The sequence below is a fragment of the Scyliorhinus torazame genome, chromosome 16, assembly GCF_047496885.1.
Source record: "Scyliorhinus torazame isolate Kashiwa2021f chromosome 16, sScyTor2.1, whole genome shotgun sequence".
Lineage (NCBI taxonomy): Eukaryota > Metazoa > Chordata > Chondrichthyes > Carcharhiniformes > Scyliorhinidae > Scyliorhinus > Scyliorhinus torazame.
In genome coordinates, this window is record NC_092722.1 from 162,498,824 (window position 1) to 162,525,276 (window position 26,453).

Here is a 26,453-nt window from a genome sequence, read left to right on the forward strand (position 1 = left end):
TGACTCGGAGGGCAAGGGGGCTACCAACTGAGCCACAGGTGAGAGTAAATGAATTTCCTGGTGCATCACTGGGCCACACAGAAATCCCCTGGTTGGATTTCTGGTTGTGTTAGAATCAGGTTTACGGTTTGCATGCCTGGTTGAAACTAAATACGCAAGTAAATGCAAAATTGAAGGATCCTGCTCTTTCGGACTTCTGCCACCTGCCTGTCCACATCCAACAGTACTTTCAACATAAGAGGGTGTGACACAAATGAGGTTTTTGTTCCAGTATTCATTGGATTGCCAGTTCCATTGCAGCAAACAAGATTAAGCTCAGTATTTCCTTGTTGTTCTGGGACTGGTATAGAATATCCATTATATTCTGGCTAATCTTCACACTACAGGACAAAGTACAGTATGTAATGTAGTATGATTTCTTTCTACTCATTATGCCTGGATGGGAACCAGTCAAAGTACCAACATAAATCAAAGAATCATTCTATTCAAGTAGGTCAGTTTGACATTTTGATCATATACCGAGACTGATAGAATGTCTTAATTTGCCAGCAAATGACAAGTGCACCTTGCTAACAGCTGTCAACCTAATATAATTGAGACACAATTGTTCAACTGCTTAATATGAAAGTACACCTTCAAAACATGGTCACTAAAGTAGCCATGTCAGACAATACGTTCATCAGAAGTTAGCTGAAAACCAGCAGGAACTTGGCTCAGTCTCTTACCAAATGCAGGTCCACATGCACGCCAACAAGCAGGTTTCAAGCAATGTTTCCATCGCCAGTGGTCATGCAAAAGAAGCAGCAGCATTTTGAAGATGATACATTTGCAGGGCTATGCAGAATTGGATAGCTCTTTGAAAGAGCCAGCACAGGCACTTTGGGCTCAAAAGTCTCCTCCGGTGCTGCATCGTTAAGATTCTGAGGAGCTGAGGCACAGGTCAGAGCTGTTGATGATTCCATCCAGAGTGGAGTGGGAACAAACAACTTCATACGGGTCGCCGACCTAAAATCACAGAATCAGAGAAATGCACAGGGAACAGTCCCTTCAGCCCATCGAGTCTGCACCGACACATGAAAAACACCTGGTCTGCCTACCTAATCCCATTTGCCAGCATTTGGTCCATAGCCTTGCTAAAAGCCTCTCTTTTCCTTCTCATCACATCCTGAATATCTCTGGTCATCCATGGTTGTCTGGGCTTGTCACTCCTTCCCATCACCTTAGATGGAACATGTTTGGCCTGTTCCCTCCCCATTCCTTTTTGAATTTCCCCCCTGTGGTAGTCGGTATTAGGGGTATTACAGTACCTAGGTTGAGGCTGTAAGATCATTGGTGAGGGAGGTACCTGAGACAGGAAGATCATCGGTGAAGCCTTCCTGCTGGTTCCGCCCAGTAAGGCGGAGTATAAGAGTCTGTGTCTCCCTAGCAGCTGCATTCTGTACCTGTGCTGCTGGAGGAAACATCTAGTCCAATAAAGCCTTCAATTGTCATCCAATCTCGCTTCTGGAGTCATTGATCGAGCATCACCCCCCCACCCCACCCCCACTGCTCGTCTGCATTTTTCCCCACAAGTAGCTCTTCCCAGTCTACCTTGGCCAGATCCTGCCTTATTTAACTAAAATCTGCTCTTCTACCAATCCCAAATTTTTTTTTTTTTTTTTTTTTTGTAACTTGTCTATTTCTTTGCCCATAAGCTTAAAAATGTACCATGTTGTGGTTGACGTCACCAAAATGCTCGCCTGCCACCACCTCAACCACTTGTCCATCTTCATTCTCCAGAATTAGGTCACCAGGTACTCCTGCTTTAGGACACTATCCAGTGAATCTTGCTGGCCTGCCAACAGGCATTCCAAATGGCTACTTGGCATATCTGACAAAAGACAATGAAGGAAATGCCACTCCATCTCACCAACTGCCATTTGTTGCATATTCCTTCTTAGGGCATTAAATAAGGAACTTAAATGGGCTATTAAAATGGTACAAATGTCTGCTCTGACTTGGCTTCAACAGATACACATCAAGACTTCAAAAAAAGTACATTTCCTGTGATAAGAATTGTGATATTGTTTTGGAATTCAGCAAGTGGATGACACAAGTTTATTTTGCCAGGTTTCTCAACGAGAGCGAGTGCAGCTCGTGGGCAGTCCAGTAACATTCCACTTCAGACAACAAGGTTCTCAGGCTTCGATCAGCCAGGCTGTGTCAACACTTCAGCTGGCTTTCCCCACGGCACTCACCACAGGAGGAAAACGAAGCTGAGCACTGCCATTTTGTCAAATCGGATTCTCCAATCTGAAATAAAAGGGTGACTATTGAAGCCATGCATTTAAATCGCATTGGTTTAGGGATTACGCCGAAAATATTTGCCTCACCTTTCAGATGCCAGCAAACCTGTGTATTTGCAGGCCTTATTTGGGTCAAATTTTCAGTACTTTTTTTTTTTAAAATAAACGATTTTATTAACATTCTTCAATTTTACAAAATCTTACCAAGCATACAGATTTTTTATAAAACCCCTGAAAAATCCAAGAAAAAATACGAATGGAAACACAATCCCACACCCCCAACCCCCTCCTAATTTAATGGAAGACGGTGGCATTGTGGTATTGTCACTGGACTATAAACCAGAAACCCAGAATAATGCTCTGGGGACCCGGGTTCAAATCCCTGCGGGAAATTTGAATTCAATAAAAATCTGGGGTAAAATTTTGACCCAGAAACCATCTATGATGGTCGTAAATGCCCTTTGGGGTTCTGGAAGAAAATCTGCCATCCTTACCCACATGGACTACATGTGACTCCAGATCCACAGCAATGTGGTTGACTTTTAACTGCCCCCTCAATTAAGGATACAATAAATGCTGCCCAGCCAGCGACTTCCACATCTCATGAACAAATTTTTTTTTTTTTTAAATCCCCCCTAGCAACTGACGGTGATGGTTCCCTTCAAGTAATAAAAAAGCAGCCACTCAAAGGAGAACACCCCAATCAATTTAACCTTTTCGAGGTACCAAAACTCTTATTAGATCCCCGAACCATGCCAGGGCACTTTGGTTGGGCGGGCTGGAGACCTCCACCCCGACAAGACTTGCCTCCGGGGAATCAACGAGGCTTCCGGGGAATCAATGAGGCGGAGGCAAGGACATCTGGCTCCACAAGTCTGCAGCCCCAGCGAGCCTGGCACCCCAAATATGGCAACCCAAGGGCAGGACTCCAATTCGATATTGAGGATCGCCAACATGGTGCTAAAGAGCGAGCCTCAAAAACTCTCTAGCTTAGGATAGGAACAGAATACGTGACCGAGGTTGGCCGTGCCCCCGGAACAACGCTCACACTCATCGTCCACCACAGTGTAAAAGTTGTTCATCCTCTTCTTGGTTAGGTGTGCCCTAAACATGACCGTAAGCTGGATCAAGCCCAGCCTCGCACAAGAGGATGTGGTGTGCACCCTGCGAAGGGCCTCAATCGACACATCCACTTAGGCCCAGCTCCCCCTCCGCTCACATTCCACACACTGAACTCACTTCTTCTGATTCCGCAAGTAAACGGATCCTTTCCATTAGAGATGTATGTGGCGCCTCTGGGAAAGTTAGGAAAGTCTCCTGTACCAAACACCGAACCTGGAGAAACCTAAACGAGTTCAATCCCGAAAGCCCGTACTTCACCATCAGCTCCTCTAAGCTGACAAATCACTCCCTTCAAAAACAAGTCTCCTATTCTCCCTAACCCTTCCCCGCACCCAAAACATGGCATCCAACCTTGCCGGCTCAATCAGGTGATTGGAACAAATAGGGGCCAACTTCGACAAAGATCCAATCTAAAATGCTGTCTGAACTGCCTCCAAATCTTGAAAGTGGACGTGACCACCAGAATTGCAGAATACTTTGTCGGTGAAAACGAGAGCGAAGCTGCCACCAGCGCCCAACCCAGACACCGAATACAAACAAAATAAAAATAACAACAAAAGCCAGCACCGCTGACATGTTCAAATACCCACCAGGGACAAAGTATTTCCATTGTCATTACCTTAGCTATTACCCCCTACCCACACTGGTCTCCCAAACTCCTCCCCTCCCCCCACACTCAAGCAACACGCGCAAACCCCCAGCAACGCACGCAAATGCCCAGCAACAGGCGCAAACCCCCAGCAACAGGCGCAAACCCCCAGCAACACGCGCAAACCCCCAGCAACACGCGTAAACCCTGAACAAGATACGCAAACCCCCTAGGGGAGGCACGGTGGCACAGTGGTTAGCACTACTGCCTCATGGCACAGAGGACCCGAGTTTGATCCCAGCTCCGGTCACTGTCCATTTGGAGTTTGCAGATTCTCTCCGCGTTTGCTTGCGTCTCACCCCAGAACCCACAAGGTAGGTGGATTAGCCATGTTAAATTGCCCCTTAATTGGAAAATAAAGAATTGGGTACTCCAAATTTAAAAAAAAAAATTTTTTTAAGGAACATACACCCGGAGTAACAAATATATACAGTAGTCAACAGCCAATACAGTTCCCCCAGAACCATTTTAATTGAGTCTGAGACAGTGTTTTTAACAAAGGCCTCCGTCGCCTCAGTGTCGGAACAATGGTCTTTCGACCCATACATGACCCGAAGCCTCACTGGATACACCATCCTGAGCCTCACTCCACTCATGTACAACGCCACTTTTGCCTTGTTGAAGGCTGCTGGCCTCGTCGCCAGCTCTGCTCCAGCATCCTGATAAATCCAAATAGTGCTCCCCTCCCATTTAGTGTCCCGATTTTCTTTGGCCCACTTCAGCACCCTCTCCTTCGGTCTGAAACTGCGTAATCTTACCACCACTGCCCCACGGTGGCTCATTCGCCAAAGGCTTCTATCGGAAAATTCGGTTGGCCCTACCCACTTTTGAGCAAAATACTCGGTCGGATTCGGGCCCTCCAACCCGTCCAGCTCCACGTGGCTGAGGTTTTGTCTTCTTGATCTGTTCTCGAGGTCATCCACTTTCACCTTCAGGATCTGGTTTCTCCTCCCCGCCCCCAAACAACATTTCAACCTCCAGTGAGGCAATTTGACCTGTGCCTCGACAATATTCCCCCACTTCCTTCACCACCTCTCTTTTTCCCAGCCTCTGAGATTTTCTCCACCTTGTCCCGAATCGGACCAAGCGCCTCCTTAAGAGACGTTTTGAGGATTTCCATCATCACCTGCCCTTGTTTTTCCGAAGTGTTTCCCAAACAGCTTCGCAAACTCAGTACCTCCGCCAGCATATCCACTGTGATAGGACTGGCTGAATCTGCTGGAGAGGACTCTGCCACCCACCCTACTGGCGAGCCAGGCAGACTTGGCGAATCGTTTTCTCTTATAACTTGCCTTGAAATTTGGTATTATTTTGTGACGGGTTCATTGTACCTTTAGCTAGGCCAAAGCATGTTTACCCAAATTCCCCAGGAACCGGGCAAAAAAAGAAAAAGTACCCTGGTGGGAGCAACCTAGTCTGCGACATGCATGAAGACATGCCACCACCGGACGCCCCAAATTTTCAGTGTTTCCATCTTTACTTTTAAGAATTAGAAGAAGAATGTTAGTGACAATTGATGGGGATTTAAAATCTTCCGTTTTCTGTCAAGCAACATTATTAACAGAGGGCAAACTAACAACGCCAATAGATCTTCAATATCCTGATCCCTCCCACATCTTTAGGACGTCTCGTAATTTTAATAAAAAGGCTCCCCTGGACTCCCAGCAGAGTAGATGGATGAAATAGGGAAATTGTACAGCCTATGTATTTACATTTGTGTATCTTATGTTTGCTCTATTATGTATTTTCTTTTCATGTATGGAATGTTCCGTCTGAGCTGCACGCAGAACAATACTTTTCACTGTACCTCGGTACAGGTGACAATAAAGCAATCCAACATTCAGAAACAGATTTTAAAAATGCATTCAGTGACAGTCAGCAGCTGAAATTCAAGACATTGCAATTCAACACTAATTAACTCTATCGCAGAGAAGGCTGTGTGCACGTCTGCTTGTGCAAACGCCAATTATTTTACCTTGCACAAATCAGTATTCGGGGGTTGGAAGAAAAATATCTAGTCACGGGTCCAGATTCTGATTTGATTGTCTAAACGGCGTAGAGGTGCAGTGCCTACAAATAATTCACCCCAAAAAGCTGTAGTTGTTTAAAGCAACTGCACATACCATTTACAAAGGGATCAAGTGGCTTTCAAAGCATTTCACGTCAAAAAGAAAATGTAGCACTTCCCCTGAATTATTACGCAAAAGATTTTGATGCTGGAAATTGAATTTGCTGGATTTTTCACACTTCCCACAGCAGTAGGGAAGTCAACAAAACAGATAATGTTGAACACGGTTGCATTGTTTCGGGGGCATTGCCAGTATGAGGGGTGCTGTGCTGACATATTACAGAAACTCTACCCACCCACAATGTAGAAACAAAGACAATCTGAAAAGCAAGTAACCAAGGAGATAAACTGTTCTAAATAAACTCAGCAACCGAGGTGGAAATGGTTAGCAGTTTCAAATTCCTAGGGGCACACAGCTCTCAAAATCTGTCCTGGTCCACCCACGTCGACGCTACCACCAAGAAAGCACAACAGCGCCTATACTTCCTCAGGAAACGAACAAAATTCAGCATGTTCACATTGACTCTTACCAACTTTTACAGATGCACCATAGAAAGCATCCTATCTGGCTGCATCACAGCCTGGTTTGGCAACTGCTCGGCCCAAAACTGCAAGAAACTTCAGAGAGTCGTAAACACAGCCCAGTCCATCACACAAACCGGTCTCCCATTGCCTGGGGAAAGCGGGCAGCATAATCAAAGACCCCTCCCACCCGGCTTACTCACTCTTCCAACTTCTTCCATCGGGCAGGAGATACACAAGTCTGAGAACACGCACGAACAGACTCAAAACAGCTTCTTCCCCGCTGTTACCAGACTCCGAAACGACCCTCTTATGGACTGACCTGATTAACACTGCACCAGTGTGCTTCATCCGATGCCAGTGCTTATGTAGTTACATTGTACACCTTGTGTTGCCCTATTATGTATTTTATTTTATTTCCTTTACTTTTCATGTACTTAATGATCTGTTGGCTGCTCGCAGAAAAATACTTTTCACTGTACCTTGATACACGTGACAGTAAACAAAATCCAATCCAAATCCAATCCAACCACTTTTAAAAAGTATACAAATTACAGATTGGACAAACTAAGGTAAGCTCCACCACAATTCCAAAACCTGAAGCATTCATCTTGGAAGTACACAAGAAATTAAATGTTTAAAAATCACAGTCTGCTTACTAACTGGAATTTGGGTCCTTATTTATAATGATATTCCCCATGGATGGAAAGGAAATTAGCATTTATTCATATTTGCGTCATTTTAATACGTAGCAAAACATTCAGAAGAGGCATTGGACCAAGGCACAAACCATTTGTCTGCATTTAAGCACATGGCGATAAAATGAAAAAGATTCCACATTCAAAAATTCATGAAATTTAAGCACAAATTGGGGAAAAAAACAAAATTCCATTCCAAGCAGGAAATGAAAGCGTTGCAACAGAAGTTACTTTGGAGGTGGGAGTGAAGACACATTATTGAAGTGGTCATAGTCCGGTGTGTATGTACACAACCTCACCTTTGGGGCCAAGAATAATTTTCCTTTAATCAGCAGATTGTTAATTACAATTCCCTTCCATTTCATATTTTTGTAAATCACTGAATTAGCTGCAGCATAACAATTAATGGAATACAAGTCATCGACCTTTTTATCCCTTTATTTTAAAAATGGATAGCAAGAGAGATCAATGCCTCAGGGAAGGTTCCAGCGATGTCCTGAAGAACATACGGCTGCAACGGAGTTCCTGCACTCATCTACAGTATTATCGGCCCAGAGGACCCAATCATGGAAGAAGTTGTTTCTCCAATCATTTCAGAACTCGTGAGTGTTTCCATAGAACAACAGCAGCAAATTCCATTAAGCCATGTGCCAGAAGTAGAGGTCTGGGCTTAATGAAGGTGCCACAAAATATCTATTTACCTTTGTAAGGATACTTGGCTGGCTGCAATTACAACATTCACCATATTTTCCAATCTACAAAAGATAATCAGCAGTTAGGACACTACTGTGCCAATGTTTCACAGTGGTTAGCGCTGCTGCCTCACAGCACCAGGGTTCAATTCGGGCCTTACGTGACTGGTTTGTGTGGAGTTTGCATGTTACTCCCCATCTGCGCGGATTTCCTCCACGTGCTCCAGTTTCCTCCCACAATCCAAAGATGTGCAGGCTATGGTGCAGTTATGGGGTTGGGCGGGGGAGTAGGCCGAGATAGTGTGTTCTTTCGGAGGGTCGATGAATGACTCGATGGGCCAAATGGCCTCCTTCTGCACTGTAGGCATTCTATGATTTTCTTTACAATGTATTCTTTTTTTTACAAATATATTTTATTCAAATTTTTCAGCCAAACAAAACAAATCAAAGGGTTTTCCCTTTTTACAACCATAAAACAATATAAATATATATATATATATATATATAAAACAGTGACCGTTTTTAACAAGTAAATAAATAATATGTAAACTAAATGGCAACTGCCATAACAAAAATAATAACTCTCCCAGATGATAAAATCAAACAATCCAATATACATAACCAAGTACAAATATCTATACAAAACACCCCTGAGGACCCACCCGAGCCCCCCCCCCCCCCCCCCCCCCCGGGTTGCTGCTGTTACCTTCCCATTTCCTTTATCGTTCTGCGAGGTAGTCAATGAACGGTTGCCACCGCCTGGTGAACCCTTGAGCCGAACCTCTTAGTGCAAACTTTATCCGTTCTAATTTTATAAACCCTGCCATGTCGTTTATCCAGGTCTCCACGCCCGGGGGTTTGGCTTCCTTCCACATAAGCAATATCCTTTGCCGGGCTACTAGGGACGCAAAGGCCAAAACATCAGCCTCTCTCGCCTCCTGCACTCCCGGCTCTTCTGCAACCCCAAATATAGCCAACCCCCAGCTTGGCTCGACCCGGACCCCCACCACCTTCCAAAGCACATTCGCCACCCCCACCCAGAACCCCTGCAGTGCCGGGCATGACCAAAACATGTGGGTGTGGTTTGCTGGGTTCCTCGAGCATCTCCCACACCTATCCTCTACCCCGAAAAATTTACTGAGCATTGCTCCGGTCATATGCGCCCTGTGCAAAACCTTGAATTGTATCAGGTTTAGCCTGGCGCACGAGGACGAAGAGTTTACCCTACATAGGGCATCTGCCCACAGCCCCTCCTCAATCTCTTCCCCCAGCTCTTCTTCCCATTTTCCCTTCAGCTCATCCACCATGATCTCCCCCTCATCCCTCATTTCCCTGTATATATCCGACACCCTACCATCCCCCACCCATGTCCCTGAGATCATTCTATCCTGAATCTCCTGTGTCAGGAGCTGCGGGAATTCCCTCACCTGTTGCCTCGCAAAAGCCCTCAGTTGCATGTACCGAAATGCATTCCCTTGGGGCAACCCATATTTTTCCGTCAGCGCACCCAGACTCGCAAACGTCCCGTCTAAGAACAGATCTCTCAGTTGCACAATCCCAACTCTCTGCCATGCTCCAAATCCCCCATCTATTCTCCACGGGACAAACCTATGATTATTTCTTATCGGGGACCGCACTGAGGCTCCCGTCCTTCCCCTATGCTGTCTCCACTGCCCCCAAATTTTCAGTGTTGCCACCACCACTGGACTGGTGGTGTATTTCTTCGGGGAGAACGGCAACGGCTCCGTCGCCAGTGCTTGTAGGCTGGTTCCTTTGCAGGACGCCATCTCCAATCTCTTCCACACCGCTCCCTCCCCTTCTCCCATCCACTTACACACCATTGAGTTATTGGCGGCCCAGTAGTACTCACTTAAGCACGGTAGTGCCAGTCCCCCCCCCCCATCCCTGCTACGCTGCAAAAACCCCCTCCTCACTCTCGGGGTCTTCCCAGCCCACACAAAACTCATGACACTTTTCTCAATTTTCTTGAAAAAAGCCTTCGTGACCATCACCGGGAGGCACTGAAACACAAAGGAATCTCGTGAGGACGACCATTTTGACCGCCTGCACCCTACCCACCAGTGACAGGGGCACCATGTCCCATCTCTTAAAATCCTCCTCCATCTGTTCCACCAATCGTGTTAGGTTAAGCCTATGTAAGGTTCCCCAACTCCTGGCTATCTGAATCCCTAAGTACCGGAAATCTCTTGTTACCTTCCTCAGCGGTAAATCATCTATTCCCCTGCTCTGCTCCCCCGGATGCACCACAAACAACTCACTCTTCCCCATATTCAATTTGTACCCCTAGAATTCCCCAAACTCCCTGAGTGTCTGCATTATCTCAGGCATCCCCTCCACTGGGTCCGCAACATACATCAATAAATCATCTGCATACAATGATACCCGGTGTTCTTCTCCTCCCCTGAGCACTCCCCTCCACTTCCTGGAGCCCCTCAGTGCTATGGCCAGGGGCTCAATTGCCAATGCAAACAGTAACGGGGACAGGGGACACCCCTGCCTCGTCCCTCTATAAAGACGGAAGTAGTCAGACCTCTGCCTGTTCGTGACCACACTCGCCACCGGGACCCTATATAGCAGCTGTACCCATCCAATAAACCCTTCTCCAAAACCAAATCTCCTCAACACTTCCCACAGATAGTCCCACTCCACTTTGTCGAATGCTTTCTCGGCGTCCATCGCCACTACTATCTCCGCCTCCCCCTCTGGTGGGGGCATCATCATCACCCCTAGCAGCCTCCGTATGTTCGTGTTCAGCTGTCTCCCCTTAACGAACCCAGTTTGATCCTCATGGACCACCCCGGGACACAGTCCTCTATCCTCGTCGCCATCACCTTGGCCAGGAGCTTAGCATCTACGTTTAAAAGGGAAATAGGCCTGTAGGACCCACGCTGCAGCGGGTCTTTTTCCTTCTTCAAAAGTAGCGATATCGTCGCCTCCGACATAGTCGGGGGCAACTTCCCCCTTTCCCTGGCCTCATTAAAGGTTCTCGTCAAAAGCGGGGTCAGTAGGTCCATATATTTCCTATAAAATTCCACCGGGAATCCATCCGGTCCAGGGGCCTTCCCCGCCCGCATGCTCCCAATCCCCTTTACCACCTCCTCCATCTCAATCTGTGCTCCCAGTCCCGCCCTCTCCTGCTCCTCAACCTTCGGGAATTCCAGCTGATCCAGGAAACACATAGTTCCCTCCTTCCCTTCCGAGGGCTGAGCCTTATATAGCCTCTCATAGAATGCCTTGAACACCCCGTTCACTCTCTCCGCTCCCCGTTCCATCTCTCCCTCCTCATCTCTCACCCCACCTATCTCCCTCGCTGCTCTCCTCTTCCTCAATTGGTGGGCCAGTAGCCGACTCGCCTTCTCTCCATACTCATACTGTACACCCTGTGCCCTCCTCCACTGTGCCTGTGCCTTACCCGTGGTCAGTAGTTCAAACTCCACATGTAACCTTTGTCTTTCCCTGTACAGTCCCTCCTCCTGTGCCTCTGCATATTGCCTGTCCACCCTCAAACGTTCTTTCAACAATCGCTCCCTTTTTTACCCTCTTGCTTCCCTTTATGTGCCCTTATGGATATCAGTTCCCCTCTGACCACCGCCTTCAACGCCTCCCAGACCACTCCCACCTGAACCTCTCCATTGTCATTAAGCTCCAAGTACCTTTCGATACACCCTTTCCAATGTATTCTACAGAGCAGCTGATCCGGCCGCATCACAGCTTGGTATGGCAACTACTCGGCCCAAGATCGCAAGAAACTGCAGAGTGTGGTGAACTCAGCCCAATGCATCACACAAACTTGCCACCCTCCCACTGATTCAGTCTACACCTCCCGCTGCATCTGGAAGGCAGACAGCATTGTAAGGGACCCCTCCCACCCAGGCTTTGACCTCTTCCAGACCCTTCCATTGGGCAGAAGGTACAGAAGTCTGAAGACCAGCACACCCAAATATAGGAATAGCTTCTTCCCCACAGCTACTAGACTCCTCAACGAGTCTCCCTCGGACTGATCTGTTCCCTGTAAGAACACTATTCACGACGCCCTATGCGCATGTATTTGTTTTGTTTGGGCCCTTGATCCACACTAACAAATTTCTTATTTGTCGATGTATTTTGTTGACTATTCTACTGTGTACGTCCCCTTGGCCGCAGGATAATACTTTTCACTGTACTTCGGTAAATGTGACAATAAATCAATGAATCAATGACCAAGTGGTTTAAGTGGCCCATGGAACAAAGTCCTATTGTTTTCCTACTAAAATCCTGATGCAATAGAAATAAAAAACCCACCTCATTATGAAATAAGCAGCAGCATTTAGACAACCACGTGAAACGCCACAGCATAAAGGCTATGAAGACATAAAGAGCTGGAAAATAGCATTGAAGAAGCGAAGTGCTTGATGGCCAGCACAGACATGACAGGTTGAAGGGCCGTTTTCTCTGCTCTAAAATCTCTACGACTGGCACGACTGTACCAAAATAATAAAATCTGGAAATCGGTTCTTGATGGTTATATCGAGTTTTCACTTCCTCTATTTTCCATTTTAGGAGCAATATTTCAAAGAGGAGATTTCAGTGCTGAAGAAATGTAATATCTCCAACCTTGCACCATGAAACAACATTCAGGTCATGTTCAGTGTTCAATTCCCAAAGCCCTGCAGCAAAGCTTTAACTTCAGGAAAAACTCCCTAGATACCATGGACTGACATTTCCAACAGCAGGTAACCTTTTGCTTTTGATCACAAGCTTAAACCAAAAGGTCTGTTGTGGAGACACTATGTAGACATGTTTCACTTTCACCTTGGTTTCTCCCTCGTTTCCCTTTCAACAGATGTCACATGTCCCCTCACTGTTAGAAACGTCTCGAAAAGTCAGCAATCGATTGAAGCATGATTCACCGAATCAAAGAAATTTACAGCACCGGAGGCGGCATTCCAGCCCACCTGCATCTGTGCTGGCTGACGAGAAGCCATACAGCCGAAACCCACTTTTCCAATTCTTGGCCTTGTAGGTAGGAGGTGCATATCAGAGTACTCCTCAAAAAACGTTTAGGATTTCTGCCCATCCCACCCTTTCCGGCACCACGTACCACGTCTCCACCAGACAGAAACAAATCCCTTCTAACTACCTTCCTTTTACCCCAAATCTGACCTCCATGGTTATGGAACCCTCAACCGAGGGAATCGGGCACTCCTGCCAACTCAATCGAAAAGTTCAATTTTGCACACTTCAATTGGGCTGCCCTGAAACCACCTCAGCTTGAAATCTTTTCTCAATTAAAATTCTGAAAAGAGATACGTGCTGTTCAAGCGTTACATCTTGTACTCAGTCAGGACAGATTCGGAAGATAAGCTGGAACAATTTATACTGCGAGGTTGTTTGGCAAGTGGACTAAATGCCTTTCTCATTGAAAATAAGGAGGAAATGCTGGAAAACTCAGGTCTATGGAAAGAGAAACAATTAATGCGAAGTCTGGGTGGCTTCTTCAGAGCTGAAGACGGGGAGAAATGTGATGCATGACGTACTGTGAGAGGTGGTGGAACAAAGGAGGTCAGTGATAGGTAGGAGCTAGAAGAGACTGCAACAAAGATGTCTGGGATACAAGTAGATCAGTGTTAATAGCAGTGTGAAAGGATTCGATTTGGATATTTGTTTATTGTCAGGTGTATCGAGGTACAGTGAAAAGTATTTTTCTGCGAGCAGCTCAACAGATCATTAAGTACATGAAAAGAAAAGGAAATTTAAAAAAAATACATAATAGGGCAACACAAGGTACACAATGTAACTACATAACACCCGCATTGGGTGAAGCAAACAGGGGTGTAGCGTTAATGAGGTCACTCCATGAGAATGTTGTTTAGAAGGTAGAAGTTGGAAGAGTGAGTAAGCCGGGTGGGAGGGGTCTTTGGTTATGCTGCCTGCTTTTCTCAGACAGCAGGTGGTGTAGATGGGGTCAATGGATGGGAGGCAGGTTTGTGAGATAGACTGGGCTGTGTTCACGACTCTGAAGTTTCTTGTGGTCCTGGGCCTAGCTGTTGCCATACCAGTTTGTGATTCAGCCACATAGGATGCTTTCGAAGGTGCATGTGCAAAAGTTGGTAAGAGTTAATGTGGACATGCTGAATTTCCTTAGTTTCCCGAAGACGTATAGGCACTGTTGTGCTTTCTTCATGGTAGCGTCGATCTGAGTGGACCAGGACAGATCTTTGTAGATGTGTACCCCTAGGAATTTGCAACTGCTAACCATCTCCACCTCGGCCCCGTTGAGGCTGTACAGTGCTTTGTTTCCTAAAGTCAATTACCAGCACTTTAGTTTTGCTGGCATTGAGGGAGAGATTGTTGTCACTACACCACTCCACTAGGTTCTCTATCTGCCACGCAGTTGTGTGTGTACAGGGAGTATAGTACGGGGCTAAGTACGCAGCCTTGCGGGGCCCCGGTATTGAGGATTATTGTGGAGGAGGTGGACTATGGAAGGTGTTGATAGTGGAATAAAGGAAAGATAGCAGAATGCATTAATAGGATAATAAAGGTCAGTGCCCAGTGGAAGTCAAACTCCAGAACAAATGATGTTGAGATGCCGGCATTGGACTGGGATGAGCACAGGAAGAAGTCTTACAACACCAGGTTAAAGTCGAACAGGTTTGTTTCAAACACTAGCTTTCGGAGCACTGCTCCTTCCTCAGGTGACTGAAGAGGTATGTTCCAGAAACATATATATATAGACAAAGTCAAAGATGCAAGTCAATGCAGATCCAGAGCTTGGGGTAATTCCAGGTTAAAGAGGTGTGAATTGTCTCAAGCCAGGACTGTTGGTGGGATTCCGCAAGCCCAGGCCAGATGGTGGGAGATGAATGCAATGCAACATGAATCCAAGGTCCCGGTTGAGGCCCTACTCATGTGTGCGGAACTTGGCTATAAGTTACTGCTCGGCGATTCTGCGTTGTTGCGCGTCCTGAAGGCCACCTTGGAGAACGCTTACCCGAAGATCAGAGGCTGAATGTTCCTGACTGCTGAAGTATTCCCCGACTGGAAGGGAACATTCCTGCCTGGCGATTGTGGCGCGATGTCCGTTCATCCGTTGTCGCAGCGTCTGCATGGTCTCGCCAATGTACCACGCTTCGGGACATCCTTTCCTGCAGCGTATGAGGTAGACAACGTTGGCCAAGTCACGCGAGTATGTACCGCGTTCCTGGTGGGTGGTGTTCTCACGTGTAATGGTGGTATCCATGTCGGTGATCTGGCATGTCTTGCAGAGATTGCCATGGCAGAGCTGTGTGATGTCGTGGTCACTGTTCTGAAGGCTGGGTAGTTTGCTGCAAACAATGGTTTGTTTGAGGTTGCGCGGTTGTTTGAAGCTATCCTGGCTTGAGACAATTCACACCTCTTTGACCTGGGGCTACCCCTATCTGGATCTGTAAAGACTTAATTACCTGCAAATGCTCGCATTCAAAGCATTGTCTTGCATCTTTGACTTTGTCTATGTGTTTCTGGAACATACCTCTTCATTCAGCTGAGGAAGGAGCAGTACTCTGAAAGTTAGTGTTTGAAACAAACCTGTTGGACTTTAACCTGGTGTTGTAAGACTTCTTACTGTCCAGACAAATGACAGTAAGGTAGTAGATGAAGTTTGCACGGACTAAAATTCAAAAAATTGCATTAAAAAGGGATCAAGATGGAGAAGGGTCACAGCTTAAACTTTTGAATTGAAGGTTGAGGCTGTAACATGCCTAAATTGAACATGGGCTGCTGCTCCCCCTGTTGGGTTTCATTTTAACATTGCAGCAGGCCAAGGACATGAGAGCAAGACGTCGCTTTGAAACGGCAAGCAGCAAGAAGATTAAGCTCATGCTTTCAGGGTGAGTGAGGGTGTTCCGCAAAGTCTCCCCGATGTAGAGGAGACTGCTTTAGCAGCGAATACAGCAGACCAAATTCTAGCTGGGGATGATTGTTTCCCCTGTGCTTATCAGGACTTTAGAATTAATCCAGCACCAACATAAAAGGTCGGCCTCTGGAGAGCTGATCAGGAAGGAGTGAGAACTCGGTGATGTGTAACCAGGCCGAAATGCTGCTGTGAAGCTGAATAAACTCTTATAAACTCTGTAAACCCATCGGACTCCCCTCGTCGTTATTACAGTGGCGTCAACCGAACAGATGCGACGGAGGCAGAGAAACTGGGAGAATAGGATGGATCTTTACAGGAGGTTGGCGGTGAGGAGCTGCACTGCTTTTACAATTTTTTTTTCATTATTACACCACTTCAGCAGGATCTACTCAGTCAGGCTTGTATGTAACCGATGCAATTCAACTGCAGGCTAATTGAAGATCGCTGTCGTCCAAATTCCGCCTGATGCATGCATTAGTTGCCAATGGCACACAGTGCACTTTGGCAATGTAGGTCAGGCAATGCATTGACTAATGGACAAGGGTAGAGCAGATTGCATGCCCCATTCATTCACTGCCAATGCAATGAATCTCAGAAGTTCTAAACACTTAAAAATATTAACAAGGTACAAACAGCATGGATTGAGAAAGACACAAATAAAAAGTTGAATCCAGTTTGGTGGACTTGATTTTTCTCACGTGCATTGCCAAACCCAACAGTGACCCCCTGATGCAGCAAGAACATTTTTTGACAGCTCCAAGGGAGTTCTTTATAATGATGAAGTTCAAATGCACTTTCAACAATGTGCTTTGGAGTAATCACTAGTGGGCACATTACTGATTATCCACCGAGTGTTTGATTCTTGTATTTCTATTAATTGGCTGAATAAATCCTGGACACAAGTAGGTAATGTTACAAACGTACTCGTTTCTAGAAAAAAAAACAAGCATAAAATACAAGCATTAAACAATTGTCCAGGCAAACTGGTTGCATATTTATCCGGCTTTTGCTTGAGGTTAACAAGTTTCTCCATACTTGGACAACACCAATGAACCAAAGCACGAGATCCTCAAATCACTCATGGTCAACCATTCTGGCCACACAAAAGCATTTCCTATGTTGTTAACCATCCTATTCACTTGGCAAAGCAATATCCATTCGAAGACAGTGTTGTGACGCTTGCTCTGCAAACTGCTTCTACAGATCGGATTGTCCAACGAGACATGCATCCAGGAATTCTAATTATCTTTTCAATATCACATTAAGTGACAACTGCATCAGCAAACATCTCCTAAGGGCTGCATAACAACCACACATCCCAACACTTGCAGTAGCTGTTGATTCATGCAAGCCTCCAACAGGATGGGGAAATGCATGTCTACGTAATCAAGTTTTGATTTTCGGATCTTGCAGACGTTAGGGTTTCCTGCAAGGTTTTCTGGTGAACCTTCCCTACACTACTGCTTCACTGAGTGCAATTTTAAAGAGTTAAAATTAATTTAGACTGTCTTGTAAATCTGGTCGAATTTCTCTTTTACGTCTAACATTCAATCTTTTCCCTGCCCTCCCATTTTACATTTATTGCACGACTTAAATTGATCACGCTGTCTCGGTGTTACATCCACGATACCCTTTTTACAGATTATATACACAGGCATTCCTAGTTTACCGGCCTCTGAAAATATTTTCACAGCTTATATTTGCCTCAAGACAAACATCGGTAGAATTATTACCATACAAGGCCTTTGGTGTAACAATAACATTCCTAAGGTGCTTCAAAGAAGCGTTAAACAAAATTTGACGTCAAAAGCTTGAACTACTACCCCCTCAAACCCCCATCTCATCAGTGTTTACTTAGGCCACCAACCTGCCCTGCTACCCAAGCAGCAGAACATGATGGCCTTATAGTAGGCTGGGTCAGGTGAGACGGACACAGAGCGGAGTATCCTGCTCTCGGCCTCGTTACTGGCAGAATTTTGCACGCTAAGACTCTCTTGCCGGCTTTGACCTTGATAGAGGCAGAGGTTGGGAACAAAGGGCATAACTCCATTTTCCGAAGTCCTGCTTCCAGGAGGGGGAAGCCTAATCTGCAAATTCCCCTCAGAATCCTGGGTGATTACAACCAATGCATCCACTATCGTTTCAGCCGTCTGGTTTAGGACCACAGGATTTATATTTATTCATTTATGGGATGAGGGCGTCATTGGTGAGGTCAGCATTTATTGTCCATCCCTAACTGCCCTTGCAAATGAGGTGGCAAGTCACCTGGAGTTGCTGCAGTCCATGTTGCTAACTGCCCCCTTCATTCCACAGGCCAAACCTTGGTTCATGTCTGCAGTGCGGCGCTGTATAAATGCTGCCTGAAGTCCACGTGCACCACATCAACCCTGTGTTACCTCATCAAAAAAACTCCCAATTCCATATTAATGATCTGGACCTTTATGTGCAGCGAATAATTTCCAAACTTGCAAACAATAGCAAACCTGGAAGATTTGTAAACTGTCAAAAGGACATAAGTGGCAGATTAAGTTCAATGCTGAGAAATGTGAGGTGATCCATTTTGGTAGGAAGAACATGGAGATAGTATGTCACAGCACCCTGCACTAGTGCGCTGTCAATTCCAGCCCCACTTGACCTGCAGTCGCAGTACAGAGAATTTAGATTTTATTTAAAAGACCAAAGGTCCTTGATTGAGCCCAATAAACTAGTCACCAGGTTTGTAACTTTACAATGCAAGTGACCTTTTATTATGTACAGTGTATATAAACCGATAGAAAATGTAACAACCATCTAATACCCCCTTTCCAATCCCCCCTTTCTAATGACCCCCCCATTCTCTACACACAGATAAACAACAGAGGCAAAAGGGTGGTTGAGGCGGAAAAAGAATAAAATAAAAGGATAAGGATCTTTGATGCACTGGGATTACTTCCAGTTCATGTCTTTCTCAAGTTCAGGCTTTCGTTTTGGTACTGCTTCCTTCTCAGATTGAGATGGTTTTCTCTGGCAAGGGTTATCTGCAGTCTCAATCATTTCATGTTCACAGCAAAGATGTGCCAAGCAGTCCCTGGTTTTAGGTCAATAAAACAGTTCTTTCTCTTCTCAGTTCTCTCCAAAGCATCACGCAGGAACCAATCATTAATTGGCATCAGGCAGAACATTTATCCCTGGCCAGCCCACCAGTTGCCAGTGAGCCAATCGAACAGACTTCTTCCAGAATCGGGTTCGCCCAGTGCAGAGTAGTCGGATTTCTTTCCAAAGAAAGACCTGGGAATACAATATCTTGGAAAGCACTCTGTTTCAAGGCACGCGCCGATTATGGGTCCATGGACCAAAAAATAATAAAAGGGCAACAAAGAAACAAGAAGGGGACTCTTACAATTGTAACATAAATTGTAAAGTAGGTGCAAGAGCATCATGGGACTGGGGGTGTTGGGAGGCTGAAGATGGGCTCCTAGCCACAAAAGTGCTGCTGCTGGCAGGCTCGATAGAAGCCAAGGAGAGCTTCAAAGACAGTGGAAGGTCATTGACTCAATGCTGTGGGCCATGAGGACAAAGGTAACCCTTTGGTGCAGTGTTCTGTTCGGCATGGCTGATGAGCTGGATTTTTGTTTGAGAGTCATATTCAAATGCAGCCTCAGGAAGTCAGTGGAACACAGACTCGTGCAAAGAAACTGGCCCATCAGGAGATTTTGTTATTGAGGCAGTCCACGTTACAACAGATTTTGGGGGGAATTCAGAGACTAGATTTTTGAAAGTGGAGACTTGCAATTCCTCGTGAGGGGGACAGCATTGATAAAATCAGTGTTTTTCAAACTTTTTTTCCGGGGACCCATTTTTATCCGCCGGCCGGCCTTCGCGACCCACCATTTTCTCTTACTTTATTTGTTGCTGACAAAAATGGAGGAAATGGTGTTGGGTCCCTTTGGCCCCAATGGTCTCTTTGCCGCCCCCGAACTTGGAGAAGAAAAAAGGCTGCGACCATTTGAAAAAAATGCGGCCTCACTGCGCATGAATGTCCGATCATCGGTGTATGTGCGCATAGTTTTGCACATGCGCACTGATGATCGGGCACGCATGCGCAGTACGGCCGAATTTTTAAAAATTCTGTTACTGGCCATTTTGAAGGCCGCTCACAGCCGGCATTATTAAAAGACGGCTGCTGTGGCCGTTGCGCACGGATTTGCACGATCAGGAACGCCACGATGGATGGCTCCGCGACCCTCCCGACACCCGCCCGCCACCCACCGGCGGGTCCCGCCCCCGAGTTTGACAATGCCTGCAATAGATTGTCTAACTCATCACAGACCCTGACAGCTGGGTGCTGTGAAATCCACAAATCTTTCTCAGTCTCACCTGCCATTTATTGTGCAGTTGGCGGTGTTCGATCAGTCTTCCGGTCAATTTATGTCCATCTGGGTTGGCACGGTGGCGTAGTGGTTAGCACTGCTGCCTCATGGCACCGAGGACCCGGGTTTGATCCCGGCCCCAGGACACTGTCCGTGTGGAGTTTGCACATTCTCCCCGTGCCTCCCCACCCTCACAACCCAAAGATGTGCAGGGCAGGTGGATTGGCCATGCTAAATTGCCCCTTAATTGGTAAAAGAATTGGATACTTTAAACTTTAAAAAAAAAAAATTATATCCATCGCATGTCAATTCTAAATGTTGAAGAGCTCAAGATAAATATTGTAAATGGTTTTACCTTTTTGGTTTGTTTACTATTCTGACGTTTTATGGCTTTATTCTCCAAGTGCCTGGGATTTCAAACGTCAACATCCAATACAAAGTTATTGTCCCTAGCAAGATCATCACACAAACAAAAAAACAACACAAGTTCCAGCAAACAAATGGGTTTTGTCCTCTTTTCCAATGCCTCCTCTTGGGGCATGGACACATTCGAGGGATGATGCCACCAATGTCAGTTGCTCGAGAATGCCACCTTCTAGTGGTTAATTAGTACGCTGTACACCTAGCCCATTTAACTGGACCTGATCCAGTGCGCACACCTTGTGGGCCTTGGTCACCAGCAAGAAGTGTCTTCTCTTTCCCATTCCTTAACCCTGGAATACTCAGGAAAATGGCAGCTACACTGAACAATCAGCTAATTGAACACAAACTGGGAGCTAAACACAAATCTCTACAGCCCATTGCCCCACTGGGAGGTGCATGTAACAATATAATTCAGGGGGAAAAAAAAGAATAAAAGATTGTCATTATTTATTGGTAGAGAATGTGACGCAGTGGTCAGATTGCCCAAAAGGACCAAAAATGAACACACATGCTATGCCACCTCAACTCATTTTGTGCCACTAAGTAATCTACTTAAAATGGAAACAGTGAAATTTTGTACAACACTCAAGAGAAGAGGGGTTAGGGCAGCACGGTGGCGCAGTGGTTAAGAACAAAGAAAAGTACAGCACAGGAACAGGCCCTTCGGCCCTCCAAGCCTGCACCGATCATGCTGCCCGTCTAAACTAAAATCTTCTACACTTCCTGGGTCCGTATCCCTCTATTCCCATCCTACTCATATATTTGTCAAGATGCCCCTTAAATGTCACTATCGTCCCTGCTTCCACCACCTCCTCCGGCAGCTGGGTCCAGGCACCCACTACCCTCTGTGTAAAAAAACTTGCCCCGTACATCTACTCTAAACCTTGTCCCTCACACCTTAAACCTATGCCCCCTAGTAATTGAACCCTCTACCCTGGGGAAAAGCCTCTGACTATCCACTCTGTCTATGCCCCTCATAATTTTGTAGACCTCTATCAGGTCGCCCCTCAACCTCCATCGATCCAGTGAGAACAAACCGAGTTTATTCAACCGCTCTTCATAGCTAATGCCCTCCATACCAGGCAACAGCCTGGTAAATCTCTTCTGCACCCTCTCTAAAGCCTCCACATCCTTCTGGTATGATGTGGAGATGCCGGCTTTGGACTGGGGTGAGCACAGTACGAAGTCTTACAACACCAGGTTAAAGTCCAACAGCTTTGTTTCGATTTCACTAGCTTGCGGAGCGCTGCTCCTTCATTCACCGGAGGAAGGAGCAGCGCTCCGAAAGCTAGTGACATCGAAACAAACCTGTTGGACTTTAACCTGGTGTTGTAAGACTTCGTACTATCCTTCTGGTAGTGTGACAACCAGAATTGAACACTATACTCCAAGTGTGTCCTAACTAAGCTTCTATACAGCTGCAACATGACTTGCCAATTTTTATACTCAATGCCCCGGCCAATGAAGGCAAGCAAGCCGCATGCCTTCTTGATTACCTTCTCCACCTGTGTTGCCCCTTTCAGTGACCTGTACACCAAGATCTCTCTGACTGTCAATACTCTTGAGGGTTCTACCATTCACTGTATATTCCCTACCTGTATTAGACCTTCCAAAATGCATTACCTCACATTTGTCCGGATTAAACTCCATCTGCCATTTCGCTACCCAAGTCTCCAAACGATCTAAATCCTGCTGTATCCTCTGACATTCCTCATCACTATCCGCAATTCCACCAACCTTTGTGTCGTCTGCAAACTTACTAATCAGACCAGTTACATTTTCCTCCAAATCATTTATATATACTACGAACAGCAAAGGTCCCAGCACTGATCCCTGTGGAACACCACTAGTCACAGCCCTACAATTAGAAAAGCACCCTTCCATTGCTACTCTGCCTTCTATGACCTAGCCAGTTCTGCATCCATCTTGCTAGCTCACCTCTGATCCTGTGTGACTTCACCTTTTGTACTAGTCTGCCATGAGGGACCTTATCAAAGGCCTTACTGAAGTCCATATAGACAACATCCACTGCCCTACCTGCATCAATCATCTTTGTGATCTCCTCGAAAAACTCTATCAAGTTAGTGAGACACGACCTCCCCTTCACAAAACCATGCTGACTCTCGCTAATACGACCCCTTGCTTCCAAATGGGAGTAGATCCTGTTTCGAAGAATTCTCTCCAATAATTTCCCTACCACTGACGTAAGGCTCACCGGCCTGTAGTTCCCTGGATTATCCTTGTTACCCTTCTTAAACAAAGGAACAACATTGGCTATCCCCCAGTCCGCCGGGACATCACCTGAAGACAGTGAGGATCCAAAGATTTCTGCCAAGGCCTCAGCAATTTCCTCTCTAGCCTCCTTCAGTATTCTGGGGTAGATAGCATCAGGCCCTGGGGACTTATCACCTTAATATTTTTCAAGACGTCCAACACCTCATCTTTTTGGATCTCAATGTGACCCAGGCCATCTACACACCCTTCTCACGACTTAACATCCATCAATTCCTTCTCTTTGGTGAATACTGATGCAAAGAAAGCATTGATGCCTCAGGGTGCCAAGGTCCCGGGTTCGATCCCGGCACTGGGTCACTGTGTGTGGAGTTTGCACATTCTCCCAGTGTCTGCGTGGGTTTCACAGGAGAGGTGGATTGGCCACGCTAAATTGCCTCTTAATTGGAAAAAAAAATGAATTGGGTACTGAAATTCTTTTTAAAAATGAGTAGTGTTAAATCAGAACATTAATCAGTTGTCGGGTGGGATTCTCTGTTCCGCCGTAGGGAAGAATGGAATTTTGGCTCAGCGCCATTTTTCCGTTCTTGCTGGCAGCGGGGTAGCGAGGCAAACTTGCAATGGAGAATCTCGGCCATCATTCCTACTTTAAATCAACATTGACAACCATTACAACGATTTTACAAAATGGAGTAAAATGTCCTAGCGCTTATTGCTTAGTGCAAAGTTGAAGTCTTCCATCAACGTTAAGATGCAGCAAAAATGTCCCGACAGTTAGTTGGTCATATAAAATAATGAGTAAATTTTATTAGAAACGCTAAATCCTATGAAAATCCATCTTATCCCTCACTGTGGAACAAATTTTGCATAATATTTTCACCCATGGCCTGACCGTGAAAATTGAGAATTACCACCTTCAAGCTTGTTGGAAAAGACTTTTGCCTCATACTAATGATGGTTCTGTTATGATTGTCTGGTCACATCAGATTGCCACTAAACTGTTTAGCTCAGCGAGTAAAACCTTACCTGTATGAAGCTGAATCTTTCCAATGACTCCCTCCACCAGACCTAGGCAAACAGGGTTCCAGGCCAGAAGCAAGTCAGTAGCTGTTGAAAACAACACAAATCAGTATTATTTTTCCTCGATCCACGTGGAGATAAAACTGCAACATTCAGAGAAAAGACACAAATTGAGGGGGCTGAATTAATGGTAACTTCATCACAACAAGTGCTGTGGTGGTCAAGGAAACCAGTTCGGAATTACACGGTTATTGTGCTTCCAGTCAAAGTAATTGGAAGGTGATATATTATGGTACAACAGAACATCTTCCCCATTGAAAGCGGAGAGCAGTCATTTTTCATCAGGCCTGCGGGTAAAAGCTACAAAACAATCAATAATAAAATGGATTACTACGATTTATGTGGAATAAATCAAAGTCAGCACAGTAATAGGGTTAAGGAGGAATGGCCCAAGCAGCAGTGAAAACTTACAGTCCTTCATCTCACGAATATTCAAAAGAGAGAGAGAGACAAGTACTTCATTTATAAAATTATTGCCATTAGAAGAGATAATTTGCTGTAAAAGTGCGAGTGAATCCATCCTCCAGTGATGGCTCATCGATCATAGAATTTACAGTGCAGGAGGAGGGCATTTGGCCCATCAAGTCTGCACCGGCCCTTGGAAAGAGCACCCTACTTTTTTTCAAATAAATTTACAGTATCCAATTCATTTTGTCCAATTAAGGGGCAATTTAGCATGGCCAATCTACCTACCCTGCACATCTTTTGGGCTTTGGGGGCGAAACCCAAGCAAACGCGGGGAGAATGCGCAAACTCCACACTGACAGTGACTCCGAGCCAGAATCGAACCTGGGACCTCGGCACCGTGAGGCAACCGTGCGAACCACTTGCGCCACCGTGCTGCCCTCGAGCACCCTATCTCAGCCACACCCTCCACCCTACCCCGTAACCCAGTAACCCCACCTAACCTTTTTGGACACCAAGGACAATTTAGCATGGCCAATCCACCTAACCTGCACATCTTCAGACTATGGGAGGAAACTGGGGCACCCAGAGGAAACCCACGCAGACACTGGGAGAACGTGCAGACCCCGCACAGACAATGATCCAAGCCGGGAATCGAACCTGGGACCCTGGAGCTGTGAAGCAATTGTGCTAACCACTGTAAACTTGAACAGTGAGAAAATAAACAGATGCTCGTCTCTTTATTAAGTTTCTCTTTGGGAGGTTACTATGTTTTGGGGCTCCAATAATAAGGTGCATGCCTGATGGGGTGTCTGGGGCTGAGTCAAGAGAAGAAATAAAGACGAGATGTGAAACCAACCCATCGTGTACTTGGATTGGAAACACTCACCTAGAGAAGTGCAGAAACCCTCCAACATGTCTTAATTTAAAAAACCCATATACATGTTGGTGGAGCAAATAACATATTCAAAATTCTAATTCCTTTTTGAAGACAAATTTACATGATCTTAAAAAATTATTTGTTAGCACTACAGAAGCACAGTCGGCAAACAGGATTCAAATATATTGGTGGGCCTGCAATGTTTTCACGGAAAAGTCCCTTCAGTTAAGCTCGCTTCAGGATTTCGGAGAAACCCCTTGATCCACATTATCCCGTCGAGACAAGCAATTTGTCAGCACGCGAATGAACAAAGTGTCCTTCCATAGCTCCAAGGACATTTCCACATGACAAAGAGATGAACTGGCCAACAGTAGCAATCTCATTTCAGGCAATAACAACATCTCCATCTCTGATACTTCAAAAGAATGAGTTATTATGAAGCAGACAACACAGAAGCATTGTTCTCTTGAACCATCTGAACTGCAAGTGCTAGGGGATGCCAGGTAACTGGCAATATTAAACCATGGTGAAAAACTCTGTTAAATATTCATCAACATTTTTCCAGCTGGGAGAGATAAGTGGGCAGGGGCAGAGTTTAAGGAAGGCTGCCAAATCTTTGCTCATTTCAAACTGTCAATAATATTTCTAAACTTGGAACAGAGTTGCTTTGGCATTCAATCGTGATTACTGTGATGAACGGTTACTGTCTTATCATCATGTAAGGTGATGTCCCCTTTAAGACCGGGCTTGGAACCCTGGGGACTCCGCCTCTGGCTCCGCCCATCTGGGAGCCATACATAAAGGGCTGCCTCATGGGCTGTGCAGCAGTCAGCTCTCGTCTCTAGGTCTAGCATAGTTATTAGTCTAATAAAGCCTTCTTTACAGTTTAATCTCTAAGCGTCATTACTGAGGGTACCTCAATTACACGTTTGAAATTCTTCATTGGCAGCAATGTGCTTCGAAACATCTTGAGCTTATCGGAGAAACTATACTTTTCCTGAAAGTTTTCTCAAAATGAGTTATAAAACAGTGACAAGCTCGGTCAACGGTGGCATTGTGTGTGCATGTGCGCGCGTGCGTGTTGGGGGGGGGGGGGGGTCCAGTCATTGGAGTGGCCTTGGGCCAAAACAGGTCATAAATGAGGAGCTGAA

General features: G+C 45.8%; 1 protein-coding gene across 2 annotated transcripts in view; it reads right to left on the reverse strand.

Annotated features, from left to right (window-relative positions):
- The window catches only part of inpp5f (inositol polyphosphate-5-phosphatase F), a 305,045-nt gene that overhangs the window by 174,732 nt on the left and 103,860 nt on the right, over positions 1 to 26,453 (reverse strand). The window contains exon 2 of one of the 2 annotated variants that reach the window (XM_072479348.1): positions 23,964 to 24,044. The exons of the other annotated variant lie outside the window; for it this stretch is intronic. Coding sequence (XP_072335449.1) covers positions 23,964 to 24,044 — 81 coding nt within the window. The remainder of the gene's footprint in view (positions 1 to 23,963; positions 24,045 to 26,453) is intronic. 2 annotated transcript variants of the gene reach the window in all.